The sequence below is a fragment of the Cydia splendana genome, chromosome 5, assembly GCF_910591565.1.
Source record: "Cydia splendana chromosome 5, ilCydSple1.2, whole genome shotgun sequence".
NCBI lineage: Eukaryota > Metazoa > Arthropoda > Insecta > Lepidoptera > Tortricidae > Cydia > Cydia splendana.
Window position 1 is genome coordinate 19,676,543 of NC_085964.1, and position 25,532 is coordinate 19,702,074.

At 37.5% G+C, this 25,532-nt stretch overlaps 1 protein-coding gene and 1 non-coding gene across 2 annotated transcripts; one reads left to right on the forward strand and one right to left on the reverse strand.

The window, feature by feature from the left end:
- Positions 1-24,813, reverse strand: LOC134791016 (xanthine dehydrogenase/oxidase-like). The gene is made up of 19 exons (XM_063762066.1): positions 24,744-24,813; positions 23,566-23,735; positions 22,882-23,042; positions 22,309-22,679; positions 21,991-22,214; positions 21,547-21,649; positions 21,103-21,230; positions 11,775-11,920; positions 11,097-11,241; positions 10,426-10,575; positions 9,713-9,853; positions 5,496-5,761; positions 4,646-4,867; positions 4,003-4,186; positions 3,483-3,678; positions 2,624-3,384; positions 1,078-1,270; positions 480-593; positions 1-80 (listed from the first exon to the last, which is right to left on the reverse strand). Exons 1-19 carry the CDS (start codon positions 24,784-24,786, stop codon positions 10-12), a joined length of 3,789 nt encoding a protein of 1,262 aa, XP_063618136.1. The 5' UTR covers positions 24,787-24,813; the 3' UTR covers positions 1-9.
- Trnaa-ggc (transfer RNA alanine (anticodon GGC)) lies at positions 21,343-21,414 on the forward strand. The gene has a single exon. It is a non-coding gene; the product is annotated as a tRNA-Ala (tRNA).
- Positions 24,814-25,532: the final 719 nt, after the last annotated feature.

Sequence of the window (25,532 nt, forward strand, 5' to 3'; positions counted from 1 at the left end):
ATTCTGCTGTTATTTGAATTTGAATTCATCAAGTCGCACGTCTGCTGACAGCACGTTTGCTTCCAATGTGAACGGGCCATCTGCAAGAAAATAAATAATAATAAATATTATAGGACAATTTTTACACGGATCGACCAAATCCCATAGCAAGCTCAATAAGGCTGATGTTGTGGGTGCTAGACGACGATATATTTAATATACACACATATATAAATACTTATATACATAGAAAACATCCATAACTCAGGAACAAATATTTGTGATGAACACACAAATACCAGGATTCGAACCCGGGACCTATCTGGTTCGTAGGCAGGGTCACTACCGACTAGGCTAAGAAGCCGTTCAAAAATATAAAAAAAATACTATTATTGAATTAGAATTAGGAGGTTGTAGGGTGAAAAATGTTACTTTCATTTCATAAATCTATAAATCCTGGAATCTCGGGATTCTCGTCATCCGGAATTTTTATTACGTACCAACATGGAACCACTCCGTGCGGGGATATCCAGTCTCCTCTCTAGATGCTGCTATAGCTGCTCTCAGAGCAAATGCCACGCATATCGCCAAGCACGTGGCAGGTTCTCCAACCGCTGTGGGGAAATTATAAAACTACACATATATTTTTGTTTTTACAATTATTATAAGGCTCAAGTAAGACCTCAATTAAGTAGGTATTATGGACAAAAAAACTGAAATCCACCCATAATCGTTGATGTAATGTTACGTTAATTTACATATCATTATTTTGTTTCTCCATTTTGGATTTCACGAGCCTATGAATCCCGGTCTTTTGATAGGCTTGCGTGGGAATATAGATCCAACACGTAACGTAGGGGCCCTGTGGAGAGCTTTAATATGATGTAGAACGCCTGCTGGAACCCGTTCACAGGCGCAACAATATACACCCATAAACCGGTCTCAGCAGGCATTGGGACTATTGTAGAAAAATTTAACAGTATACCAGTCTATGGGTGGACAATGAGACTGGGTTATTGCAAAGACATCCGGACACCATATTATTTATTATCAGGAATAGTACCTATAAGTTTCATAATTTGAACTCATTGAACTCACCTTTACTGCCCAAAACTTCTCTGGCGTTGTAAGAATTTTTCCTCAACTTGGTCCTAAAGTCAAGGGGTATATCGGTCCCGCTCGGCACCTGGTAGAACCACGTGCGGTCCGTGAGGAGCTCTCCGGTGTGCTCGTCGTATATGATGAGCTCTGTGGTCCAGTAACCCATGCCCATGATAAAAGCACCTTCGATCTACAAAACGATTGATTGTTGCGTTCAGTACGGATCAAACGAAGACCAATGATAGAGGACCTAAGATCCATTGACCCCCATTTGATTTGACCCCCATCCATGTTCGGAGAGAGATGAAGAGGTGGTCAAATCGGTAGCTCTTCAGTTTGTTTGACATTCGTTTGATTTGTTCTGAAAGCGTCACGGTGTATTGGTAAAATAAGCCTCAGGAAATTCGCAAATCCAGAGTTTGCTGTGCGCTGCATGTTCTTGTTAAGCATTTGATCATTAATTGTCGGCAACTATAAAAAGCGTCGTTCAAAATAGTGCATTTTCAGGAATTGTGGCAATCATTTTTACTATCAGAAATATAAAGAAAATTTATATTTTCCATTCCTGGAAGTATAAAATCTGACATCCATTTAAATATATAGATAAATGGCTATAATTTAGTGACCAGTGACCGTCAGGGAAGTAGTAAACCGACACTTTAATTTTTATACAAGGAAATAATCTAATACAGCTAGTAAGGATCTACTAATACGGCAACACTGTGTAGATTCTACACACTTACTTGGATAAAAATTGATGTTTTGGGGTATTGGCTCCCTGTCGGTCACTGTGGCCACTACGTTATGTTAAAACAACAACCAATGTAATGTTTTTGAACAGTCAAAAATACGGACACTTTAGAGATTCCGGAGATTTCCAGGTTTTCATAATTTTACATGACGTTTATAGTATATGTGACTGCTACTTCATGAAAGGCATGAAAATCACGCATGGCACGTATCATAGCTTTTTTAATACTGAAAGAAACTAGGGTCGGCCCCAACTGCATCATTGTTCGATGTCCGATATCAGGTAGCACCACAGACAAGACATCCTCCAGACTAAGCATAGTAGCTCTACCCCCTCTGTCACAAATACGGTGGTTTTACTCCATTTTCGAGTCGAAAGTGTCTTTGTGTGACGTCCGTGTCTTTGAACGGACCAATCACGGCACGGGACCTCGCTCACCTCGTCTCCCGCACCCCCGTATTTTTGGCAGCATCAGTTTCATGAAATAATTGCTCTAAACTCCGTCTAGAGGATTCCTAGTCTATGGGTAGCACACAAGATGTGTCAAAATTATTAAATTCATTTGCAATTGACACTTAATTTAGAATAAAACGTCACCTAGAGTGTTAATGAAATAGATATCACATCGATATTATAACAATTATAAGTATGCAATAAATAATAACATTTTAAAGATAAGACATATTTTTGACAAATTAGTTTATTTGTAAGTTAGTCTTTATATGCGGATTTTGAACGCATCATAAAGGGCTTCTTATGATATGTGTGTAGATTTTTTTTTCAATATATTACCTGTCCAATATCAATTTCCGGATTGACTGGTGTTCCAGCATCTTCAATTATGTCGACTCTCCTAATCTCATGCTCTCCTGTAAGTATATCTAACTCAACCTCAGCCATAGCAACTCCTCCCACTCTATAGATAACCAAGTCGTTTGACGTCGTGTAATAACTTGTTTGAAGGTTGATGCCCGCTAAGAATGCGGTTTGAACCAACAATTCCCAAGTAGGGTTGTTCAGCGTTTCTCTGATAGCCGATAACCTGTCAAGCAGCACCTGACAACATTTAATAGCACCAACACACACCGAGGCAGAAGCTCTACTGGTGCCAGCTAAGTAACTATTTGCAGTTGCTGAATCACTTGGTTTTACTTTTACAAAGTCTGTAGAAATATTCAAAGTGTATGCGACTACTTGGATCATTTTAGTATTCACACCTTGACCGACCTCAATGGCACCATGCTTTAAAACCACGGTGCCATCACTATGTAAAATATTTATATCAACTTGAAATCCGGAATTAATGCTGGCACCCCAACTCATGGCGGAAATTCGTATTCCTCTTTTTTTCCAACGGTTTCTAGTGTTGAATTCGTCAACTTCTCTTTTTCTCCTATAATATTCTCTGTCTTGCAACAGTTCGTCGAGCATTTCAGCGACTTCAGGATATTGAGGGTTAAGATTGGCACGACGAACCTCCGCGGGGTCTCTGTCTAGGACGTAGGATATTTCTTCCATCATCATTTCGGTATGTGAAATTGCTTCTAAATTGCCTGGAATTAAAAACAAAGTTTGAGGTCTATACTCCTTATCAGGTATTCACATTTTACAGCAAGATTATATTATTTAGATTAATAATTGTGTTTAGTACCTGGTGCCCTAAACCACGTGGATGTAGGTTTATCTGTCAATACATTAAAAACCTTCATTGACCAGCGTGAATTCTCGTAGCAGTTTTTAATACCAGACGACACTAAAATGATGAACTGGTCACTGAACGTGTAGCCTAGGTCCTCGTACAATTGGTATTCCAGATACTGGATCTCACCTCTGTCGTCAACGCCCACCTGTTAACCAATTATTGTAAAACATTTAAATTGCAGGATTACCGTCATTATTGAAATTATAGTTAATGCAATAAGTGCTGGACTGACTGAGTAAGTCGAAAGTTGCTGAAGATCAGATACACTTTAAACTATATTATGGAATAAAAGATATATCATCAAATTAGGAATTGTAAATAGATCAGAAAAGGAATATTGAATGGAATAAGTAACAATAAATAAATATTTGGGGACAATCTTATACCGATTGACCTAGGCCAAACTAAGCAAAGCTTGTACTATGGAAAGAAATTAAAAATCATATTGTAATGAAGCTGATTGTCTAACCTCGAATTCTAGAGTTACCGGAGGCCTCTTCCCTATAACTCTCATCATGGACTGGATGCTCATGGTAAAGCGGCAGGGTCGATTTGTCAGATAAGTGACCAATGCACAAGTCGTCGCGTTCCAGCCAGGTCGAGTTAGCTTCAACCCGTAGGCACCACCGCACCGAGGTATCACTAGGTTTATTCTGAATAACAACGTAATAACCTTAATTAAGCGAATATTTTAAACTTTCACCTGACATTGTCCATATAAAGAGCCCTCGCTTCACCGATTGCTCGTGATCTATCAGCTCTATGGTTGCGTTAAGATTTTAGGGCCAATTAAAATATCTTAGGCCCTTAAAGAACCTTCACGTAGGTCTTTCCAGGCTAGGTACATCACGTTCACCACCTGTTCCTAGAAGAAAAGGTTTGCTCCAATCACTGTCGTTTCCCCGAATAAATTAACCGAGTGCTTAAAATACCAGAGGTAATTTACCTACCTTTTTTAAATTGTCACGTATTTGTAACCTCTACTAGGGTGACTGCTATACTTACTGGCCAGTATATAGTAATTGGCCACTCTTAATAATAAGGTTTCAATTGGCTTGTTTCTTTCTGATTTGTAAGGAGTGGCCAATAACTATAGCAGTCACCCTACTCACCGATTTGATTGAATGTCCAGAGCGGAGGAAATGCCGGTTTGTACGGCGTCAGCCCACTGCGTACTGATGTATGCGTCTAGACCATCGTCACTAGGCCTGGTCACGCTGTGAAGCGTCTCCATTGAGAAGTGGTACTGATATGATATCCTGTTATAGTCCTTGATAACTCTTTGCACATTTGCGCCTGCGTTACGCGCTGGTAGAGCAAAGTATAATGATACCCTGAAATACACAATTTATCTCTGCCATTCAAAAATTCAACTACTACCACTACTTAATGACGCTACCCGAATAGAATCTTGGTCACCGACAAGAGTAAACGCCAGTTGTCTCGATCCTGCGCAATCTCCCGCCAGTTATTGGCATGAAGATCGCGCAAGTCCACTCATCGCCCCAGTGAAACCTGGGACGTCCGATCGTCCGTCCTTCAAAAATTCAAAGACAGAAATATTTATAACACCAACAAATTAAAATAGATACAATGGCTTCATTCCGGTCCATTTTTAGTTTCTGTATTGTACTGTAAAATTCGAATATCTTAATAACAAAGACTGGCTGGCACTTTTAATTTAAAACTCGCCCTATATTTGACAAACCCAGTAGGTTTAAAAAGATTTCAAGTATCCTTTCTTCTTTATCTGGGGGCAGGGTAGTGCCCCCGCCATCAGCATCATCGGCCTTCGAGTCTATTACAGACTATACAAGCAGTGTCAGGTTGGGAGACAACGTTTTTCGTGGCTGTGTAAGCCAATACGGGAGCGGCAAACACAACCACAGGCCAGGCAGGTGTGTGCCCGTGGCGAGCAGGTGTCGGGCTGATGACGCCCCCGCCAAGACAAGCAAATATTACCTATTAGGATCCTTTTGAGCTTCTGCTATTGTTAAAACTGGTTTTCTCGTATCTTTCTTATATTTGACATGGACAAGCAGAGCAGCCCGGTTAGCTAGTTTGTCAGTGTCTGCTACTATAACTCCGATGGGTTGGTCGTAATACTTGATCTGACCGCCGCAAAAAATTTCTTCTCTCATTATAAGTGTCGGTACCCGAGGTGGGAGAAAATTGTTTGGTCCCGGTATGTCTTTCGCAGAGAAAAAAGCGACGACACCGGGTAGTTTCTGAAAAGAAAAATGACGTTTAATTTAGGCTTGAAAGAGGTAAAAAAAGTAATAGTTTCACCAAATATCCATGACAAAGATAAAAAAAATATTGTTATGGCTTTTCTTTAACTGTCATCAATGTCTTGAGCTTATTTCGGGAATTTGATATCGAAGTATCGTTAGGGAAAAACTGTTGTCCTGTACGGATATGATGGTCGTTCTTGGCTACGTCTCTCCTTGGCTGGTCTCCGTCACTTTCAATCCCGCAGTGTTAAGAAGTGACGGTTATTTTATCACGTGGATAAAACCATCCAGAATAGGCCTGCTGGTTGATTAACAAGACTCTGTAGCGTCACGTAGATATTTTCTACTAATAAAATCATCAAGATGATTCTAATGTACATAAACTCAATGGGGTTGCGTTGTTTCTTCAGTTCCTTTCATTCTTCTCCATCAGACTGGTTTAATGGTATCATAACATTTAATCGTCAACAATGATTATGCTTCATTTCAACTGAATAGAAAACAAGGAAGTAACTTGATATAATAAATAAGTACCTATACAAGTTTCTCATAGAGAGACCGGAGCATATTCTAAATTAAACAAAAGCTTATATAAATCCTTAGCTTAGTTAAAGCCCTGTAGATGGTTCTTGAATTGTTTTATATTTTGAAATCAAGTTCTCTGGATAAGAGGCGGGAAATAACTCAGTCCCAATCAGTGGCGGATTTGCAGTCTTTGCCGCCCTAGGCCCCAGGCCTTGTAGCCGCCCCTCTCTGAGCATCACCCATCATATTGACTACATTTAGGTCAGGCAACGAAAAGGTATAGAGGGAAATGCTTGGGACACATTTTTAACTTAGTAACTTTATTTGGACTCTTTAGGAGGTGAACATATCAAAAGTCCCCTTGAGCGGGGGTAGGGGAGTTTGGTTTGAAGGTCACATTTTTCTGTTTTCCGCTTATTAGGTATATCTCAGAAACTATACGTCCTTGTGATATGATCATGGGAACATGGGTTTTGCGAAAAAAATAAGCAAATGCTTACCTATTCATTTTAAGTGACAGTTTTACCAATAGCATTGACTTTTAATGTACCTACAAAAACATTCAAAAAATCTAAAAAAGAAACAAGAAAAACTTTTTTTTTGCTATAAGTACCTATAAACACTCATATATTTTTTTTTCCTTTTGGTCTCCAGCGAATTCCAGAGAAGTTTAAAGGACAAAATTAGTAGGTATTTAGACCCAGTAGTTTCGGAGATAAGGGGGGAGGGGAATATCTTTGAGATTCTTACAATAAGCTATTTGATTTGATATGTAACACGATATAGTTTGAAAAACTTTATTTTTTAATTTTCTCATTTACCCCCATATCCCCAAAAGTGGCCTCCATATTTAAAATTCATTTATTTACGTTACGTCTTTGGGTCACAAACACACACAATATGTAGTGTGCCAAATTTCAACTTAATTGGTCCAGTAGTTTCGGAGAAAATAGGCTGTGACAGACGGACAGCCAGACGCACGAGTGATCCTATAATGGTTCCGTTTTTTCCTTTTGAGGTACAGAACCCTAAAAATGGGGAACAAGGCGCGAAGGCGTCAACAATCTGTGAAATCGACGCCACACTCGCGTTCGCGGCTTCGCGCCACGATTCGCGCACAAGTGTGGAGGGCCCTCAAGATATCAAAAAACTTGTAGCTTGTAGCAAATTTTACCCGTTTTCATTTTGTATAATGATCATGTCGTTAGAACGCATAGTTATCGAGATATAAGCGAAAAACCGATAAATGTGTTCTTCAAACCCCTTTCTTCCCCCGGCTCAAGGACTACGGCTGGGGACTTTTGATATGTTCACCTCCTAGATAGTCCAAATAAAGTTAGGTACGAAGTCAAAAATTGTGTTTCATGCATTTCCCTCTATAGGTACCTTTTTTTGAGAATTCGTTGCCTGGCCTAATTTTGAGTTATTTTTTGTTATCATGTGCATCAGCCATAGATGTAAGTAAATTGAGGTAGATATGGTACCAGGCGCACGATTGTGAGCCATTAAATATAGGTTCCGGAACCTATATTTAGTTAGGCGTATGGGTGACGCCAACCTGTCAAGCTGTCAAAATCGTTGGATCAATTTTTAATTTTGTCAACTATGAACGTCACACGTCTACATAAATAAAAGGTCATTGGCATCAGCGAATTTTTTTGTCACAATTTGCCGCCCCTAATATCTTGCCGCCCTAGGCCCGGGCCTACTGTGCCTTATGGGAAATCCGCCACTGGTCCCAATCCCACACCTGAGTACTATGGACAGTTCGAAAAATAGTAAAAATTGCTCTTTAAAAAACATATCAGCAATCGCATTGGTTTTATACTAGTACCGACAAACATGGTACGGACTGCGCCAAGGTGGATTGACAGTGGGTTCTTAGGGATCTACAGAAAGTATGATAATTGCTGTCGTGTAAGGCAATCCTTGTTATGGCAAACATTGTTATCGGATCGCCCTAAAATCATGGTATGCTTCAAATTTGGCTTGGCACCGACTTCAAACATATCAGTTAGTAACGCATACTTATACTTAAAAACCGATTATATTTTATTTTATCCTTTTTGAAGTCGGTTTTCTTTTTTTTTGTAAAAGTTTTTATTTTTCCATTTTTAATTGTAAGGCATTGTTAACAGCTTATGAGTGACGCGTGACGCATGAATGAAAATAATAATGATGCGTATCACTAAATTTGTAATCATTCCTGTCACTACAGTGCACAAACACAAAATCCATCCTCCGCCCCGCCACTGACCCAATCCCTCAACCCCCAGATCACTCAACCTCACAGCACATCAACCCCTGATCACGGAACCCCTCGACCCTGAAGCCTGAACCACCAACCCTTCAACCGCCATTTCCCGACTCCTCAGTAGCTTTACCATAAGTCTAACACTGACATATTCGCTAGCGTGTGCGTAACTTAGTTTCTATGCGTCTCGCTCGTACTGGCATCCTATTAGTGCGAGCGAGATGTATAGAAAGTAAGTTACGAAGACGATAGCGCAGATGTAGTGTCAAACTCGTGGTAAGGCTACAGTTGTACTTCATCAAATGGGTTATTAACGGGAGGAAATGTTTGAGTTACTATAAAAAACAACGATGTCGCCATACTCGTACCTTTAAAAATTGAGGAGTTCCCTCATTTCCTTATGAATTCCGTCACCAGATTATAACCAACAATATTATGGGAACACCTTGGAGGTAACTTCGTTCAAACAAAAAAATAATTACTCAAATCGGACCACGGGTTCCGGAGTAATCTACACTTATAAAATCATCATCATTTATCATCAACAATCATCATCATCAGGTCCACTCCATCAAATTAGTGGTTTTTAAGAGGAAATGCTTGATTTGCTTAAGACAATACCCAAATCACCATACATGTGCCTTTAAAAATTGAGGAGTTCCCTCAATTATTCACGGATCCCATCATCAGAACAGCACCAGATTAATGTGGGACGCTCTTGGAGGCAGTTCCCTTCAAACAAAAAAATAATTGCTCAAATCGGACCACGGGTCTCGGAATAATCGCTGAACGTCGTACATTTTAAGAAATCGTCATGATTATCATCAAAACGATCATCATCATCAGGTCCACTTCATCAAATTTGTGGTTTTCGAGAGAAAATGCTCGAGTTGCTTAAGAAAACACCCAAATCACCCTACATGTGCATTTAAAAATTGAGGAGTTCCCTCAATTCCTCATGGATCCCATCATCAGAACAGCACCAGATTAATGTGGGACCACCTTGGAAGTACCTCCTTTCGAACAAAATAAGAATTACTCAAATCGGCCCACGGGTCTCGGAGTAATCGATGAACATACATAAAAAAAAAAAAAAGGAACGTAGCCACAACCGAAAACAGAACCTCCTCCTTCTATGAAATGGAAGTCGGTTAAAAAATACTTACCAACGCGGGTGTAGGGTCAATTTCCAGGATCTCTCCGGTGCAAATGTCCGAGGTGACAAAAGCGCAGAAAACCTCGCGAGGCTGTGTTGGTAGGTCGTTCACGTACTTTACTTCCCCTGCACATTGGATCAGTGCCTCCACCTATAAATCACACTCATTTTTATGTTTTTCGAAAGTCAAGGTCAAGCTAATCATGTAGGATTGAAAACGTGTTTTTCAAATAATTTTTCGTAAATACCTGGCTAACTAGAGTTAGACCAAGAAAAGTCTGCAGCGATTTTGATAGCCTACGCAGTGCAAGTGTCATTATAAACGTCAAACTTCTATGAAATTATGACATATAAATAACACTTGCACTGCGTGGGCTATCAGATTTATATTTTTACAGGTTTATATACTTACTCGTATATCAAATTTGTGCATTAGAAAGAATAACGTATCACATATCCCAAGTTAACTAGTTATTTAAGCCTCGATTCCCCAGATTGGACGTCCCGCAGGTCCTAGTACAATCCTCAATTCAGAAACCTTCATTGTGGAATGATCTGTATGCATTCTTCATGAAAGTTTACCACGCTGCCTATTTCGTGGACGTCCAAATTAAAGACATGAGACATTAGTTAGATGAACGTGTTACCTACATATTTATTAGTTTTTGATTTTAAGTATATGAAGTCGTAAAACTTTCTGTTTTCAGGTGGCTGTTATGTTACCTTAGGTGAAGGCTCGGTAATAGGCCAGGTGAGGGGATTGGTATCATATTCTTGGGACCCTTTGGACAAAGGTCTCGTCCTTCGAAGGCGTCGCGTCCCCGAGCGATAGCGAGGGTTCAGTCGGTTCTCAGGAATCAGAATCAGAAGACCCTGGAAACGAATAAAATTAGTTGAGAGAATCTGGTAAATGGGTATTTTAAAATCTTGTTAATTTAAGTAAAACCTTATTTAATTTTTGACTGTGTTTTTAAAATAATATATATACTTAAGAAATAAAATTTATACATAAAAAAAAAAGTAAAACCTCATGTCTGTAGTGACTAGCAAATGCATGTATCAACAACGCTCGTATAGATTTTCGGTCTTTTTAATGAACCGCGCAAAACCAGGGAAACGGGGAAAGATTCAACAAGTAATATTATCGTGAGTCAATTTCACAACATATTCATACTAGAGTAGTAGTAATAGTAGTATTTATTAATCACTTTATGGTTTACAAAAATAAATTACGGTAATGTATACTTAACGTATACAAAGGTCAACTTAGGTATCCCTAGAAGGCCAGCGGAGCCCAGGCAGGCCCTATATAATTCCAGCTAACTAGTTTAGTAGTTGCTAGTAGTAACACACACACATAAAACGTAGCATGATTGGTATTTTCTTCTGCTCACCTTATAAAAAAGTCCCAAAGCACACTTCTTTCTATACTCAGGTTTGAATTCTCCGGCAATTTCCTCAGGCTTCAGTTCTTGTTCCAACACCTTCAGCGCTCCTTGCAGCACTTCGTCTGTGAAGATTTTTTTGCCAACCACGTATCTGGAACATAAAATAAACTTAATAATTTTAAGTAATAAGAATGTGTAAGTCAAGAACCTCTAAGCGCCACTTGCACCATCCTACTCACCCGGGGTTAACCCGGTGGTGCAAGTGGCGCTAAGACAGTGACGCACGAGCCGCATTCGGCTCTTTGGAGCTATGGTTGCGACAAAGAACAAGATTTACAGAGAATTAACACTTCACAAGAGTTACAGCTTTTGGAGATTCCTAAAACTGGTGATTTGTACAACGCTTGCTTCTTTTTCTAGGTGGTTCAATTGGAAGCTCTGGATAATTTGGTAGAAATGGAAGAAAGTAGTTCTAATGACAGTACAGTATGAAAGACAGTAGAAGTAGTGAAATCCTACAAAATTTCTGTATTTTTATGAATTATAGACTGTCGAGAGACAAATTAATAAAGTGAGTGAAGCGTGGATACTTTAACCAAGTTGCCGCTGATGATGATCTTGACGAAATGTGCTCGCCGTCATTGAATGAATTCGTAAAGAATCTGCACTAAAACATTGGCTTACTCCTCAGTGAGCGAAGCGTGCACGAAGGTAGCCGAGATGCCTCCGATGACGATCCTGGCCGAGCGCACGGTCTCGCCATCATTGTGGAACTCGTAGAGAAAAGCTGCGTTGACTTGCGCATGTGCGCTCTGACCTCGCGGCATGATCTGGGACAGAGAAAGACGGCTTAAAATACACATAAGGGTGACACATAAGACGTAATACAAAATAACTAATTATGGTTCGGTTAATGACAAAGAACATTATTCACTACATCATTAATTAAAATTCAACTAAATAACTTTTGCTAATTTTCTAACAAAATAATTTAATAATTTCCTGTAAGTTTGGTCACCCTATGCACGTTTGGTGACGTCATGTTAGTTATACTTAGGTACTTGTCACATTATCTAACGTAATCTGTGTGTCAAGTAGTCAGTTGCAAGAAGTAATTTCTGATATCAATACACAAGTGAAACATTTGATAAAACAAATCAAATCATTTATTTACAAGCATGCAGTATTTTATTAAAATTTAAACGTATTTCAACAGGTGCTCAAAATGATCACCGCCTTCCACAACGCAAAGCTCTGCACGACGTCGGATGTTCCTCTGAACTCTTCCAAGTACAAATTCGTTGGCTTTTACGACTTCAAATGCTTGTACAATTTTTTGGCGGAGTTCTGCGACCGTATTTGATTGGCGTTTATAAACTTGCCTTTTAACTTCGCCCCACAAAAAAAAATCCAGCGGCGTTAGATCTGGACTACGAGGTGGCCATTCTACAGGACCGTTACGCCCTATCCAACGCCTGGGGAACTCTTGGTCAAGGTACCTTCGAACCCGCAGAGAAAAATGAGCTGGAGCTCCGTCTTGTTGATAGTACAGATTTTGAACATTTTCCACTGGTATGTGTTGTATCAGCACTGGCAAAACGTTTCTCAAAAAGTCTTCGTATTTTTCTCCGTTAAGGTTACCTTCAATAAAATAAGGTCCTATTACATAATTATTGAGGATACCCGCCCAAACATTAAGTGAGAATCTGGTTTGAAAGGAATCTCTTCGTGTCACATGCGGATTGACATCGCTCCACCAATGTTCATTGTGTGTATTAAATAAACCTATTCTTGTAAATGTAGCTTCGTCTGACCACAAAATGTTATGATTCAGGTTTTGCAACAGCCACCTACAAAACCGTGTTCTTTTGGGATAATCGGCTAAAACAATATCTTGCACCCGTTGAAAATGAAAAGGGTGCATTTTTTCCGATTGTAATAGTCTCCAAATAAAAACTTGGGTTGTTCCGAATCGTGCCGCTGCTTCTCGGGTGCTTGCTTCAGGATTGCGGATAAAATACCTAAGTACTCGTGTTCGAAATTGCTCTGTATATCTTGGTTGCCGGCCTCTGCCTTGGGCATGAATTGGAACTCCGAATTGCCCATAGTCCCTCAAATTTTGCAGACAGTCGTTTATCAATTGCCGTGTGGGGATCGGACACTCTGGGTAGAGTTCGTGAAAAAGAGCTTGCGTCTGTACCGTACTCCGCGACGTAAAATAAAATTCTACCATACGTAATCGTTGAATGTTTGTGAATGGATAAGGAGGTGGCATTATTACTTAACCAATCTTTAAATTTTTCCAATCGCCAAATGAAACTGATTAATCAATATTTTCTTGTTATGACAAGTAACTTCAACGATGCGTCATTTATTTTTAAATTATCAGTCTTGATGATAAACAAGGTGAGTGTTTACTACAAAGTAGTTTCAACCTTTTTGTTCTACACAAAGTAGTTAGGGTAACCATGATGGGGTCAAAAATAACGGAAATTATTAAAACAATGGTACAACGATTGCTATTATTTAAAGAACACGGAACATAGTTTGGATTATTAGCACTAGATAGGTAAGTTTGAAAAACATGTTTTGTATTACGTCTTCTGTGTCACCCTGTATAGTATTGATCATACGCAAAAAAAATAAAAAATAAAAATGTTGTTAGTAGGTACATTTTACAATTTAGAACTTATAGCTAAGGTTAACTTAAATAACTAACTTAGGTACTAAAGATAAAAACATCGCTTAAATCGGGCTCGGGTATAGGGAGTGTTTCATCATTAACATCTACTAAATACGATGACCGATGTTACTGACGTAAATCCCCACGTACTTGTACAACTACAAATTCAATTCGAGTTATAAAGTCTTAGGTATATGAACATAGAAATAAAAGAAATTTCCAAATTCAAAAGCGCAAAAATTGCTTACGTGGACTCTTTACTGAAATCTCGGTTACTAAATATAGACGGGGGAAGAAAAATTTTTCCTTGCATCAATTCCTACAGTTCTGAAAGCTTTTTCTAATCAATATTTAGGGTTTACAGATGCCCACGGTACGATTATCCGGAGCGCCCTAATTGAGCCCTTCAGGAAATTAATGACCCTAGGGTCAAAGTCTAGAACGCTATACCGACAAAGTCGTACAGTCGGGAGGATGTATAAATTACATTTCGTTAGTTAGTTCATGATTAGGAACAAAGAAATCCCGAGAATTTCCTGTGAGCTGTGTAAAATAAGCTCAATCTATAGTTTTTTTTATAACAATCGATATAAATGTAACTTAGAAAATCCTACACAACTCGAAAATTCGATGATTTGGTCAAAATATAAATCTTTACTTATATGGAAACTATCACCAACGGGATACAATGAGATCTATTTATTATGGCGTATTTTTTGTTTTATGTTGCGTAAAAAACTAGTTTACTTAAACGTACACTCCAGATCAAAATATTTCTACAATCGTCCGTTTATTTAACACACTTTACCAAAAAAATATTGGAAATAAAACAAGTGCTTTGTGAGAAATTAAAATAAATAACAAATAAATTAGAGACTGCTATTTTAAAAACGCCGCCACTTTTGCGCAGACATGCGTAGAACAGATAACGTACCTGTTAGATAGAGCATATGAAGCGATTCAGGTTTTATACATATTATAATATATTGGTACTCCTTAAACTATATCGCCTGACTACGCAGTTGCATAATTCGGTTATTGTATTTAAGTAATGAAAAAATCAATAATAATCTAAATCATGGGGCAAACATAGGTTGATGTAGAACACAACAGTGTAGTGCGGTTAGCAGGTAATGGTAACATTCCATTTCTGACTGCAGCTGCACTACTAGTACTGAACGCGTCGCTGTTATTGTCAATTTCCATAGTAAAATGAACAGTAATGCAGCTGTCGTTGGAAATGGACTGTCACCTTAATACATAATATACATATTTAATTTCGACAATTCACTTCGAGGTTTTTGTAAGGTTGTGCTAAATGCGTCTCTTTCTTCCTCAACATGGCATGTCACATGAAAGAGTATATGTTATGCAAGTAAACAATGCGAGGTCTATATGTGGTAGTCTATATAACCCGGGCTTTGTGCGTGACGCGGCAGCGGCACACGTTCCGACGCGTTACGATGCTGTGAGTGTGTGAATAAAAGGGAGGGGTATATTTTCGTTGTTTGGATACCGTTCGTATGATCATGACATTCTTGACCGGCCGATTAATATGCATTTATTTTAATGTACCGGGTGTTTCCTGTAACACGACACGAGCAAATAATTAAACCATATATTGTACTCTTCAAACGATATACCTTTTGACTAACTACTTTTAAAAATTATGAAAACTTTAGATTTTCTCTTTTTTCATACAAATTAAATAATATATTCAGTATACGCTGTCATCACTATCAGAGTGTTTGACATTGCTTGTCATGCCTTAAAAATAACAAAATTTGCAATATATTGCATCTGAGAATAAACTGATGTGTAATAAAAACCAAAAAATAAGTTATTTTTAAGTTCCTGAACAAATGTCAATCAGTTTGAGAAGTAAAGCCTACAATTGAATGTCAATATTGCTCCTGGTATACGAAACACCCGGTATATTACAAACATTTGCGATATATAGGCTCATGGATTTTTCTGTAAATACTCGTAAATGTCGTTTACGAAAATTTTGAGGGTGCAGATTTCAAAATTGATGACTATTTTGGAATCCAATATCTGCCATATTGGAAATCGCAATCCACTGCCACGCAATCTACCTATTGCAAATTTTATACCTGCCGCTGCCGTATGCTCTTATTCATAAAAGTCATTTATCTCATTTCCGAAATTGTTGGGGATGCAGATTTCAAAAATAATGTCCGTTAAGGAATCTAAGATGGCGGTCTTGTACTTTTTCATACAAGTCGTGATGATACTTGTTTCCAAATTTTTTGAGGATGCAGACTTAAAAACAATGTTCTTTTTGGAACCAAGATGGCGGCTATGCAATTTTCGTAAAAGTCGTCATGGTACTCATTTTCGAATTTTTGCGGGTGGGTGAATCAACTTTTAAATGTCCACATGATGAAATTATGGATTTTTTTTTTGTTATTGTCCATATTTATCGATCTCTTGTTTATGATTATGTATAAAGCAGAGCTGTTTCTTTAAGACTTTAGTGATATTGACGAAAAAAATTCACCAGCTTAAATCTGCTCTGTCCCCTGGACCACCCAAAAGTATTTTTAGTCAAATTAGACATCAATTATTGGTTATCAATTATTTTACTTACATTAATTAAACAATGCAGTATAATTTTTTATCTTTATAAAAATTGCCCTCTGGACAACTCTTATTTTACATAATCGGAACTTTTTATCTATACGCGAAATAGTTACAGAAATCTAAGAAAATTGCTCCTGCTACTTTGTTTTATATTGTGTTATTGTTTCTACATAAAATATGAACTGCGCTCGAATTTAAAACGAAAAAAATAAAGATATGTGTTTTTCAATTTAGGGGCAACTAAGTTGTCCCATAGACATATCTGGTTGTCCAATGGAAATATTAATAATAAACCTTAAAGAGGGTACTAAATGACACAAATTTAATAAAATATCAGAAAGCACTAACAATATAGGTACGTTAGTGCTTTCTCATACTTTATTGAATTTGTTTCAGACCCTATAAAAAATCTTATCACATCGTTTTTGTCCAAGGGACAACCAAAATGTCCTATGGAGCAGGGATGTTGTGGATGCAGATTTTTTGACATCCGCGTATGCGGATGCGGATGCGGATGTCAAGATTTGGTACTTAAAAAACGTCAAATATTACATTTTTAGCATTTTTTATTTTAAAAAAACGAAACGTTTAGTATTTGAGCAAGAATAGGCGCGTTTTATTTAATAAACAGTAACTTGGCCGACTTTTCGGGATCTAGACGATTTTGTTATATATAATGACGAAATTACCTAGCACTTACGCCGCCGGCGCCGCCGCTAATACGTTCCTGTTACCGACTTGGCCGACATCCGCATCATGCGGATGCTCCGCATCGATTTTATGCGGATGCGGATGCAGATGCGGATGTTGAAAATAATGCGGATGTTCCGCGGATGCGGATGCGAATATTCGCAACATCCCTGCTATGGAGTACCACTTCCGTTGTCCAAGTGACTAGTTGTCTGAGGGACTTATCTGTGACTTTGAGGCGTATAATAAATACTAAAGATTTTTTGTGTTTATTTCACTCTTACGGTAAAATATATGTAAAATAGTATCTGGTACAATACAATTTATTGTAATATGTTAAGTATTTATGTATTTGTGCCAGTGATTCAATGGACTTATAATAAAGCCACCATCACTCTCCAACAGTACTCGACCGACTGACGCCGCGAGTTTCGTGTTATCAAAATGGGTAGGCCTATCTGCTTATCAGAAATTTGAACTTGTCGTCAAGTATCTTGCTACGTTATCTATATTTAGATTTTATAACTAATTTATGGTTGTCCAGTGGCCTGCATGGCGAAGATAATTCAAGGGACAAAATATAAACGCAAGAAATTCATAAACCGTTACATGCAAACAACAAATCGGTATGTTTTATTGATGATACTTATCCATAAAAAGCGGCTAAGTGCGAGTCGGACTCGCCCATGAAGGGTTCCGTAGCAGCAAATAACATAATAAAATTGCGTGTTACGATTTATGTTGTATTAAAAAAAAACTACTCACTAGATCTCGTTCAAACCAATTTTCGGTGGAAGTTTGCATGGCAATGTACATCATATTTTTATCATTCCTTTATTTTATACGTTACAGGGGGGGGGGGGGGACACATTTTACCACTTTGGAAGTGTCTCTCGCGCAAACTATTCAGTTTAGAAAAAAAAAATATTAGAAACCTTAGGGTAGTTTGAAAAAATAGAAATGGGTACTAAAATTAATAGTTTGGCAACAAAAACGGAGCCTTAAAATATATCAATATGAGTTGTGTTTTAATGCCGTTACAGCTTTTGATTATTTTTAGGCAGGTACCAAGTATTTATTTGGCAACTGAATTATTATATTGGAGACCATTTATGAAGCATATTTTAAAAAGAAAACGTTTCTATTAATTCAAAAATGAAGTTCTTTTAAAATATTTTGTTGGTCATTACACGGTCAACCTAACACGCTCCTCCTCGCTTTGCTCGTCGTCGCACCTATCTGTTGACTCTAGTAGAACACAGTGGTAACTATTAAAATTAGTAATTTAATATTTATAGATCTAATGGTATAATGGCCATTAGGCGTGTCATGATTAGGAATATCCGACTATTAAGTATACTGACCATTACGTTTTGGAAAATTAATTCGAGGTGTTTTGTGTAAAGAGTTCATTAAATTTAGCAGCTTTCGTGTTAAAATACTACCTAGCTGAAACGATATGGTCAGTTATGACTATAGTTGATTACTTAGGTGTGAACAACTAGATGACAATTAAATTATATGATCGCTTTAAAATATTAGTTGCCAATTTATTATTTTAGTCGCCAACCTATCTATCACTTTAAGTTCCCTATAATTTTTTTGGGTGGCTTGATTTTGCTGCCAGTTATTTTAATAATATGATGCTTATATTTGAGGCTAATATATATTTTTTGGCGCTAAAATATCAATGCACAGCCAAATTATATTATTATATGCCCAATGAAAGTTCCTGTTTAATATTTTAGTTGCCCGGTTAATAATAAGCCCAAAAAAAAATTCTTGAGTTTCAGTTTTAAGTATGGGGACCCCCAAAAATTATTGTTTTTTTTCTATTTTTGTGTGAAAATCTTAATGCGGTTCACAGAATACATCTACGTACTAGTACGTACCAAGGTTCAACAGTATAGTTCTTATAGTTTCGGAAAAAACTGGCTGTGACAGGGGACGGACCGACAGACAGACATGACGAATCTATAAGGGTTCCGTTTTTTGCCATTTGGCTACGGAACCCTAAAAATTATTATGTGTATTAATATCAATTCCGCGACAGTATTTTTTCATGATACAAAGTTTTATGGTGCGCTGTTGCAAGGGAACAATCTGTCCTACTATGGAAAACCAACTTTTGGTCTTTTGGACAACCAATAAAAAACGGGTATATTGTAAAACAACGCGAAATGTTTTGTAATAAAATGTTAGATAATATTAATAGGAACATAACGGAATACTAAAAAAACTCATACTCTTATATAGACTCAAACAATCGTTTTTGCGACTAGAACTTTTGTCTGATCATGATGATTTTTTACGAAAAATTGCGAATCTTGGATTCCAAAACGGACATTGTTTTTAAAAGCTGCATCCCCTAAATATGTATTTGTAAAGAGTATCAACTCGACTTAAATGAAAAAGTGCATGACCGCCATCTTGGATTCCAAAACGGACATTATTTTTGAAAGTTGCACCCCCAAAAAATTCGGAAATGAGTACCATGACGACTTTTACAAAAAAGTGCGTGGCCGCCATCTTGGATCCAAAACGAACATTTTTTTAGGGTTCCGTACTCAAAGGGTAAAAACGGGACCATATTACTAAGACTCAACTGTCCGTCTGTCCATCTGTCCGTCTGTCTGTCACCAGGCTGTATCTCATGAACCGTAATAGCTAGACAGTTGAAATTTTCACTAATTATGTATTTCTGTTACCGCTATAACATCAAATACTAAAAAGTACGGAATGAATATCATAACGACTTTTACGAAAAATTGCAAGACCACCATCTTGGATTCCAAAACGGACATTATTTTTGAAATCTGCATCTCCGACAATTTCGGAAACATGTTTTGAAATCCGCACCCGATATTTTTTTTAAATAGTTCTCGTTTTAAAAATCTGCACCCAAGAACATCCAGACAACGACTATCATGACAGCCATTTTGTTAAAGGTCTTGGATTCTAAGTCAATATTTACAAAAAGGTTTATCTAGCTTGCATTACGGTCGAAACCAGATCGTCAAAGATGGTCGTTCTTACAGCGTGATAAAGCGGTGTCCGTCACTTTGTGTGTGAAAAGTGACAGATATTTTATCACTTGAATAAAGATGGATAAAGCCATCCATAATGCACCGGCAGTATCGAGTAGGTAAAGGTTAAATGCAATACTAATTCTACTAAATAAACGGAGCCCATATTTTTCTCCATATTGTATATAACTAGCGTTTGCTAACTCCTAAGATACCTACATCCTGAGTCGACGCGTTGCTCTGCGGTCGCATGTTTTGAGTTATCGCCATTGCCTCCCCTCCCCTCCCGCCCCGCGCCGATCATTTAAATAATTTAAGGATAACCATTTTTACAATTGTGTCGAACGCTCAGTGTATTAATAGGAGATACTTTGACGCTGTGATAACATTCAGTACAGGCTTTATGGTGCATTAAAAAAAAATACTGTAGAATTAGTGCGCGTGGGCTAAAATTCGTTATAATTGTTTAAAAAATAGTAAAAACAAAATCCCCTGGATTTTCTTTTTTTTATATTGAGTAGAATAATTGGCGTAACAATATAGTGGAAAATCACCAAGTGTTTAATTAATGTTGTATAGTAATTATTTATTTTAATCATTTTTATTGCTCGTGACGTATGCACCACTAAAAAAGTGGGGGATATTTTACTTACAGAGTAAAATATTTAGTTTTGCTCTTTGAATAAAAAATCACTACTGTACAATTTAATGTTTACATCTTTTTAAAAACTAAATTTTAAAAAATTTTTTTTCGAAAAATCTCAATATATTTTTTTGAGATAACTTTACACATACATTCACACAATAGTGTTCTATAATATTCCAAACACAAATATACTGTAGGACATAATGTGATGTTCTCGAACAATTCAAAGTTTGTTCCCCCGTCTAATAATAGAAAATCAAGACGGATACGAGAAGGTATTTACAAAATGAACTGCATTGATCAATTAAATATGAAAAATTTGTTCAAGTTTTTATGTCAAGTTTTAGTGAAAGAAAAATATACCTTAAATGAAACGAAACGATAATTATGCGAGTACGGTGGTATCCTGATTTCTGTTATAAGTTTGCCCACCATATCCAGGTGAAGGAACTCGGCTGGGGTCACCATATGCACCGTTCCGTGTTTATCAACTAGAAAAAAAAAAGTTTAAATATATTTTTCCTTTTTTATTGTGGACGTACGACATTATTACAATCTATAAATTGTAAAAATAGATGACTAAATCCGCGTTAATTGACGGATGGTCAGCTGGCGGAATTGGTAACGAATTGGACCGGCAATCCAAGGATGTGGGTTCGAGTCCCACGTTGGCCAGAGTTGGAGTTCATCGTTGATTTTTTCATTGTGATTGACATCTGTATTTACAATTTATAGATTGAAAAAAATATATTTCTTATGAAACCAAACAACAAACATAATATAATTATCTTTAATTTTTATATGTACCTATAACAAGAACTGCTCCAATAGTCTCCAACAGCAAAAATAAGTCAGACGAGAACACGGGCACTCTGTGTTTAACCATGAGGTTGCCAGCTATGGTGCCTATCTGGAAACATGAAGGTTCAAGTCAGTTCATAAATTAAAACAAAAGCTGTCAATTAAAGAATAAATCAAAGAACGACGTTTTCATTTATAAGCATGTCCAGACGATATTCTACTTATATCTACTCTAAAACTTACTTATATCTACTCTGCCTATATTATGAATCAAAAGCGTATGTAATTCCTTATTTCATACAAAGTGGTAACTTTGTGCCGAAAAGTATAAAGGCGTATACAGAAAATAATTGGCAATGATTATACGGGCGACAAAGAGAGATAGGTAAGAGAGGAAATTCATGCAGATCCTCAATCGAATGAGGCGAAATAGCCGATTAAGGCACTTACATTTCTAACAGGAATATGTGCCACTAATGTTATGTGGTCGGCAAGCAAAGTAAGGTAACTGAATTCCTCGCGTTGATGTGAGATCTCGTAGAAGATAGATATCGTGTCATTCAAGGTGGTCGAAGCTCCCAGCACCAGGTTCTGATCCACTACATGCGTCTTTAGCTCCAGAACTCTGCTTATGTCTATGAGGACACGTGGATATGCGAATATTGGGTAGGCCCCTGGAAGATGAAATACCAACGTAAGACAATGATGAGATAACACGAAAAATTTAAAGCTACTAAAATTTTACATTTTCTTTTCTTTATCCCTTACCTTTCCCAGTATTTCCTCCAATTAACATATAATCATCGCCTTCCTGATTTAATATATCAAAAATTTGCTTGATATCATGGACTATATAAAATGTACGTTTATCTTTCAAAACAATCTTCTTCACTTCATTCGTTCCAGCATTATCTTTGTCAACTAAACACCAATCTTTGCCATCGCATGGTGTGTCACAAGATTTGTTACATATTTTCAGGTCTTCTATATCAGTGAGGTGATCAGGTTTCGGTGCGTCTTTTGCAAAGGTCTTGAATGCGTCAAGAATGGGACGATAGCCGGTACAACGACATATGTTACTACCAAATGATTGTTCTATCTGTAACTGGGTGAGATCGTAATGGTTTGATTCCAACAAGCTGAAATATAACATTTCTGTGAATAAATTAGCACTGAAACCGATAAGTCAATATTGCAATAGATGGATTGTGGAGACGATGAGGGGATAATAATATAAGACATAACTGTTAACTGTTCAGAATTAGAACGAAGAATTACGAGTTTAGGTAGAAGCATTTTGGGCCTTATTCAAGTTATAGTAAGATTGTTATTAGGTTTTACCTGTACATACTCATAACCCAGCCAGGGCTGCAGAACCCACATTGTGTGCCATTGTGTTCTGCTAGCGCACGTTGGACAGGGTGGTACCCTTTTCGGCGGTCTCCGATCCCTTCTACAGTCTTGATCTCCCAATCTTGGCATGACGTAATAGATACTAAGCACTGTTAAGAAAATTGTTACTCTAGTTTTATTACAAAAAAATAAGAAAGTCTTTCTATAAGTAAATACAATAAAAATTTGTGTCCGATATTGGTTTGCATATAACACTCAAAAAAATATGGAAAAAAATGCGATTTTGGGAACAGTTCAAGAGATGTACAGAGCTAAACAAGCGTATGCCCTGATCGCAAGCTGAATTGTTTTTTTCATACATAAACAAGGTCTGTTTGTCATCATCCTAACGAATATTTAAAGGCTCATGGAGATTTATCAAGAAAAAATTATGCATTATGAACTGTAGGTAAAATTTCAGTTTGTCTTCGATTAAGGAACACATATCTCGTCGCAACGCAACTTATCTGAGAAGAAATTCAAAGGTGTGTGTAGTGTTGATGTGTGTGAAATCTATCAATCCGCATTTTGTTAGCGTGGAGACTAAATGTCCAAACCCGATTGTGAAAGGAGACCTGTACCCAGTAGTATCAGATTATGTCAGGTAATATATGTTGTTGTTAGTATTCTCACAGAATTGATGGCCATAGTTCGCCGGCCGCCAGTGTAGGGGTCCGGCACGGTGGCGTTGACGATGCATGCTCCACACCCACCCTCCTTGCACATGAACTTGGTGCCATGGAAGTTCAGGGTGTCACGCACGTAGTCGAGCACCGACGTGTCTGAGTCCACCTCCGAACTCACTGAACGAAATATTAATTAATGTATATCATCATCATCAAAAATGTGACCACCAAATGTAGTAGTTACCTAGGGGAGCCTACGATACTATACTTGCAAAAGTCACTCGTGTCGTAAGAACAAGAGAAGCTCTAACTGTACCCACTTAACTTCGTGATACTCTCCAGCCGGACCACCTTGCCTGATTAAGCTCAAACTACAGTTGTGAAATGTACCTTTATGTACCACATCAGAAATTTATAGAATCTCTATCGTTTGGCAGTGGTATATGTATAATTAATTATAGGAGTATGTGTTTAAAAGGGGCCCGGCTGGGAAATAAAATCCGCAGCCGGACTACGCCTGGATTCACAGATATTTGCGCCTTCAAGATAATTTGTATAACAGATGAAGGTACCTCTGTAATGAGGTACATTCGATTTCAACCTTTTTGTACAAAAATGGTTTTTATACATTTATTTATTTGAGTTTGAGCGGAATCGTAAACGCGTGTTTTAAAAAAGTAATAACCATTTTACGTGTGTTTTTACAATCTGGAAAACTCTTGTTTAGATCTTAGTAACTTTCTTTTGTCACGATACCTATGTCTAATCTTGAAGTTAAAATAATGTAATTATTTAGGTGGGTAGGTACTTTATATGTACCGAATTTCAACTCAATGGGTCTGAGCAAATTGCCTATGACAGACGGACGGACAAACGCACTGACGCGAGTGATCTTATAAGGTTTCCATGTTTTTCTATTGAGGTACGGAAATCTGAAAAACAAAGGACCCGACGAATTGAAAACCATTTCAATTTTTTTTTAAATCGGTTAAAAAGAAAACCGCAAATAGTTGAAATAATTGCAACAGTTCCAAATTAAATTCTCTTACTTTTCTTCTTGCACCATTTCTATTACATCTCTGTTTAGCCCTACGGTTGACTGGTAGAGAATGCGTTTAGGCATTAAGTCCGCCATTTGTACATTATTTTTGTATTTTTTGCAATAAAATTTACATAAATCCATACCTGAGCATGGCTCGCCGTTAACTTTGAAGGTGACTCGGTCCATTGCGGCCGCGCACCCTGACGTGCTCGCGCCAACATGCAGCCTGGAAATGCACACCAACATAAGTAATCACTGTCGGTTGTTTAATACAGAACAATTTCATAATTATCTTGTTTTAATTGAATTGAAGTATGAGGGCATAAGTTAAGAGTCTGTCCCGTTACCTGTCTGTAATCAACTCCTTCAAATGCTCTATTAGATTACTCGACATCACTCCTACATAAGTAATCACTGTCGGTTGTTTGATACAGAGCAATTTCGTTGGCAAGCAAGATAACATTTTGCCGTGCCTAAAACTTCATAAGTTTTTTGACTAAAAAATTTTTGATACAATCTGACTCTTATCGCCGACTGTACTTTTCTTTCGTCAATAACAAAGTTTGTTTAACCCTCGTGCCTTGAAACCCTCGCAACGCTCAAGATTTCACTTTTCGAACTACTCGCTACGTTCGCTTGCTCGGGTACCTATCAATATTAGCACAAAGGGTTAATCAAAAACTTTGGCTTCTCTTGAACTATGTAAGTAGGGTAAATTGTTCATAATGCAAAGTAAATGGAAAAGGATCTGGAGGGATTACTTATAACTTGGCCCTGGATATTATAATTGTAATGCAATTAAGTAAATGCACCGCCAATCCGTAGGTAATTAATCTTGTAAACTGTAAAGCATTAAAGTACTTCCATGTAGAGTATGTAGATATTAATTATTAAGCAGCGTATCTTGATATTGGGACAGCATAATTAAAATA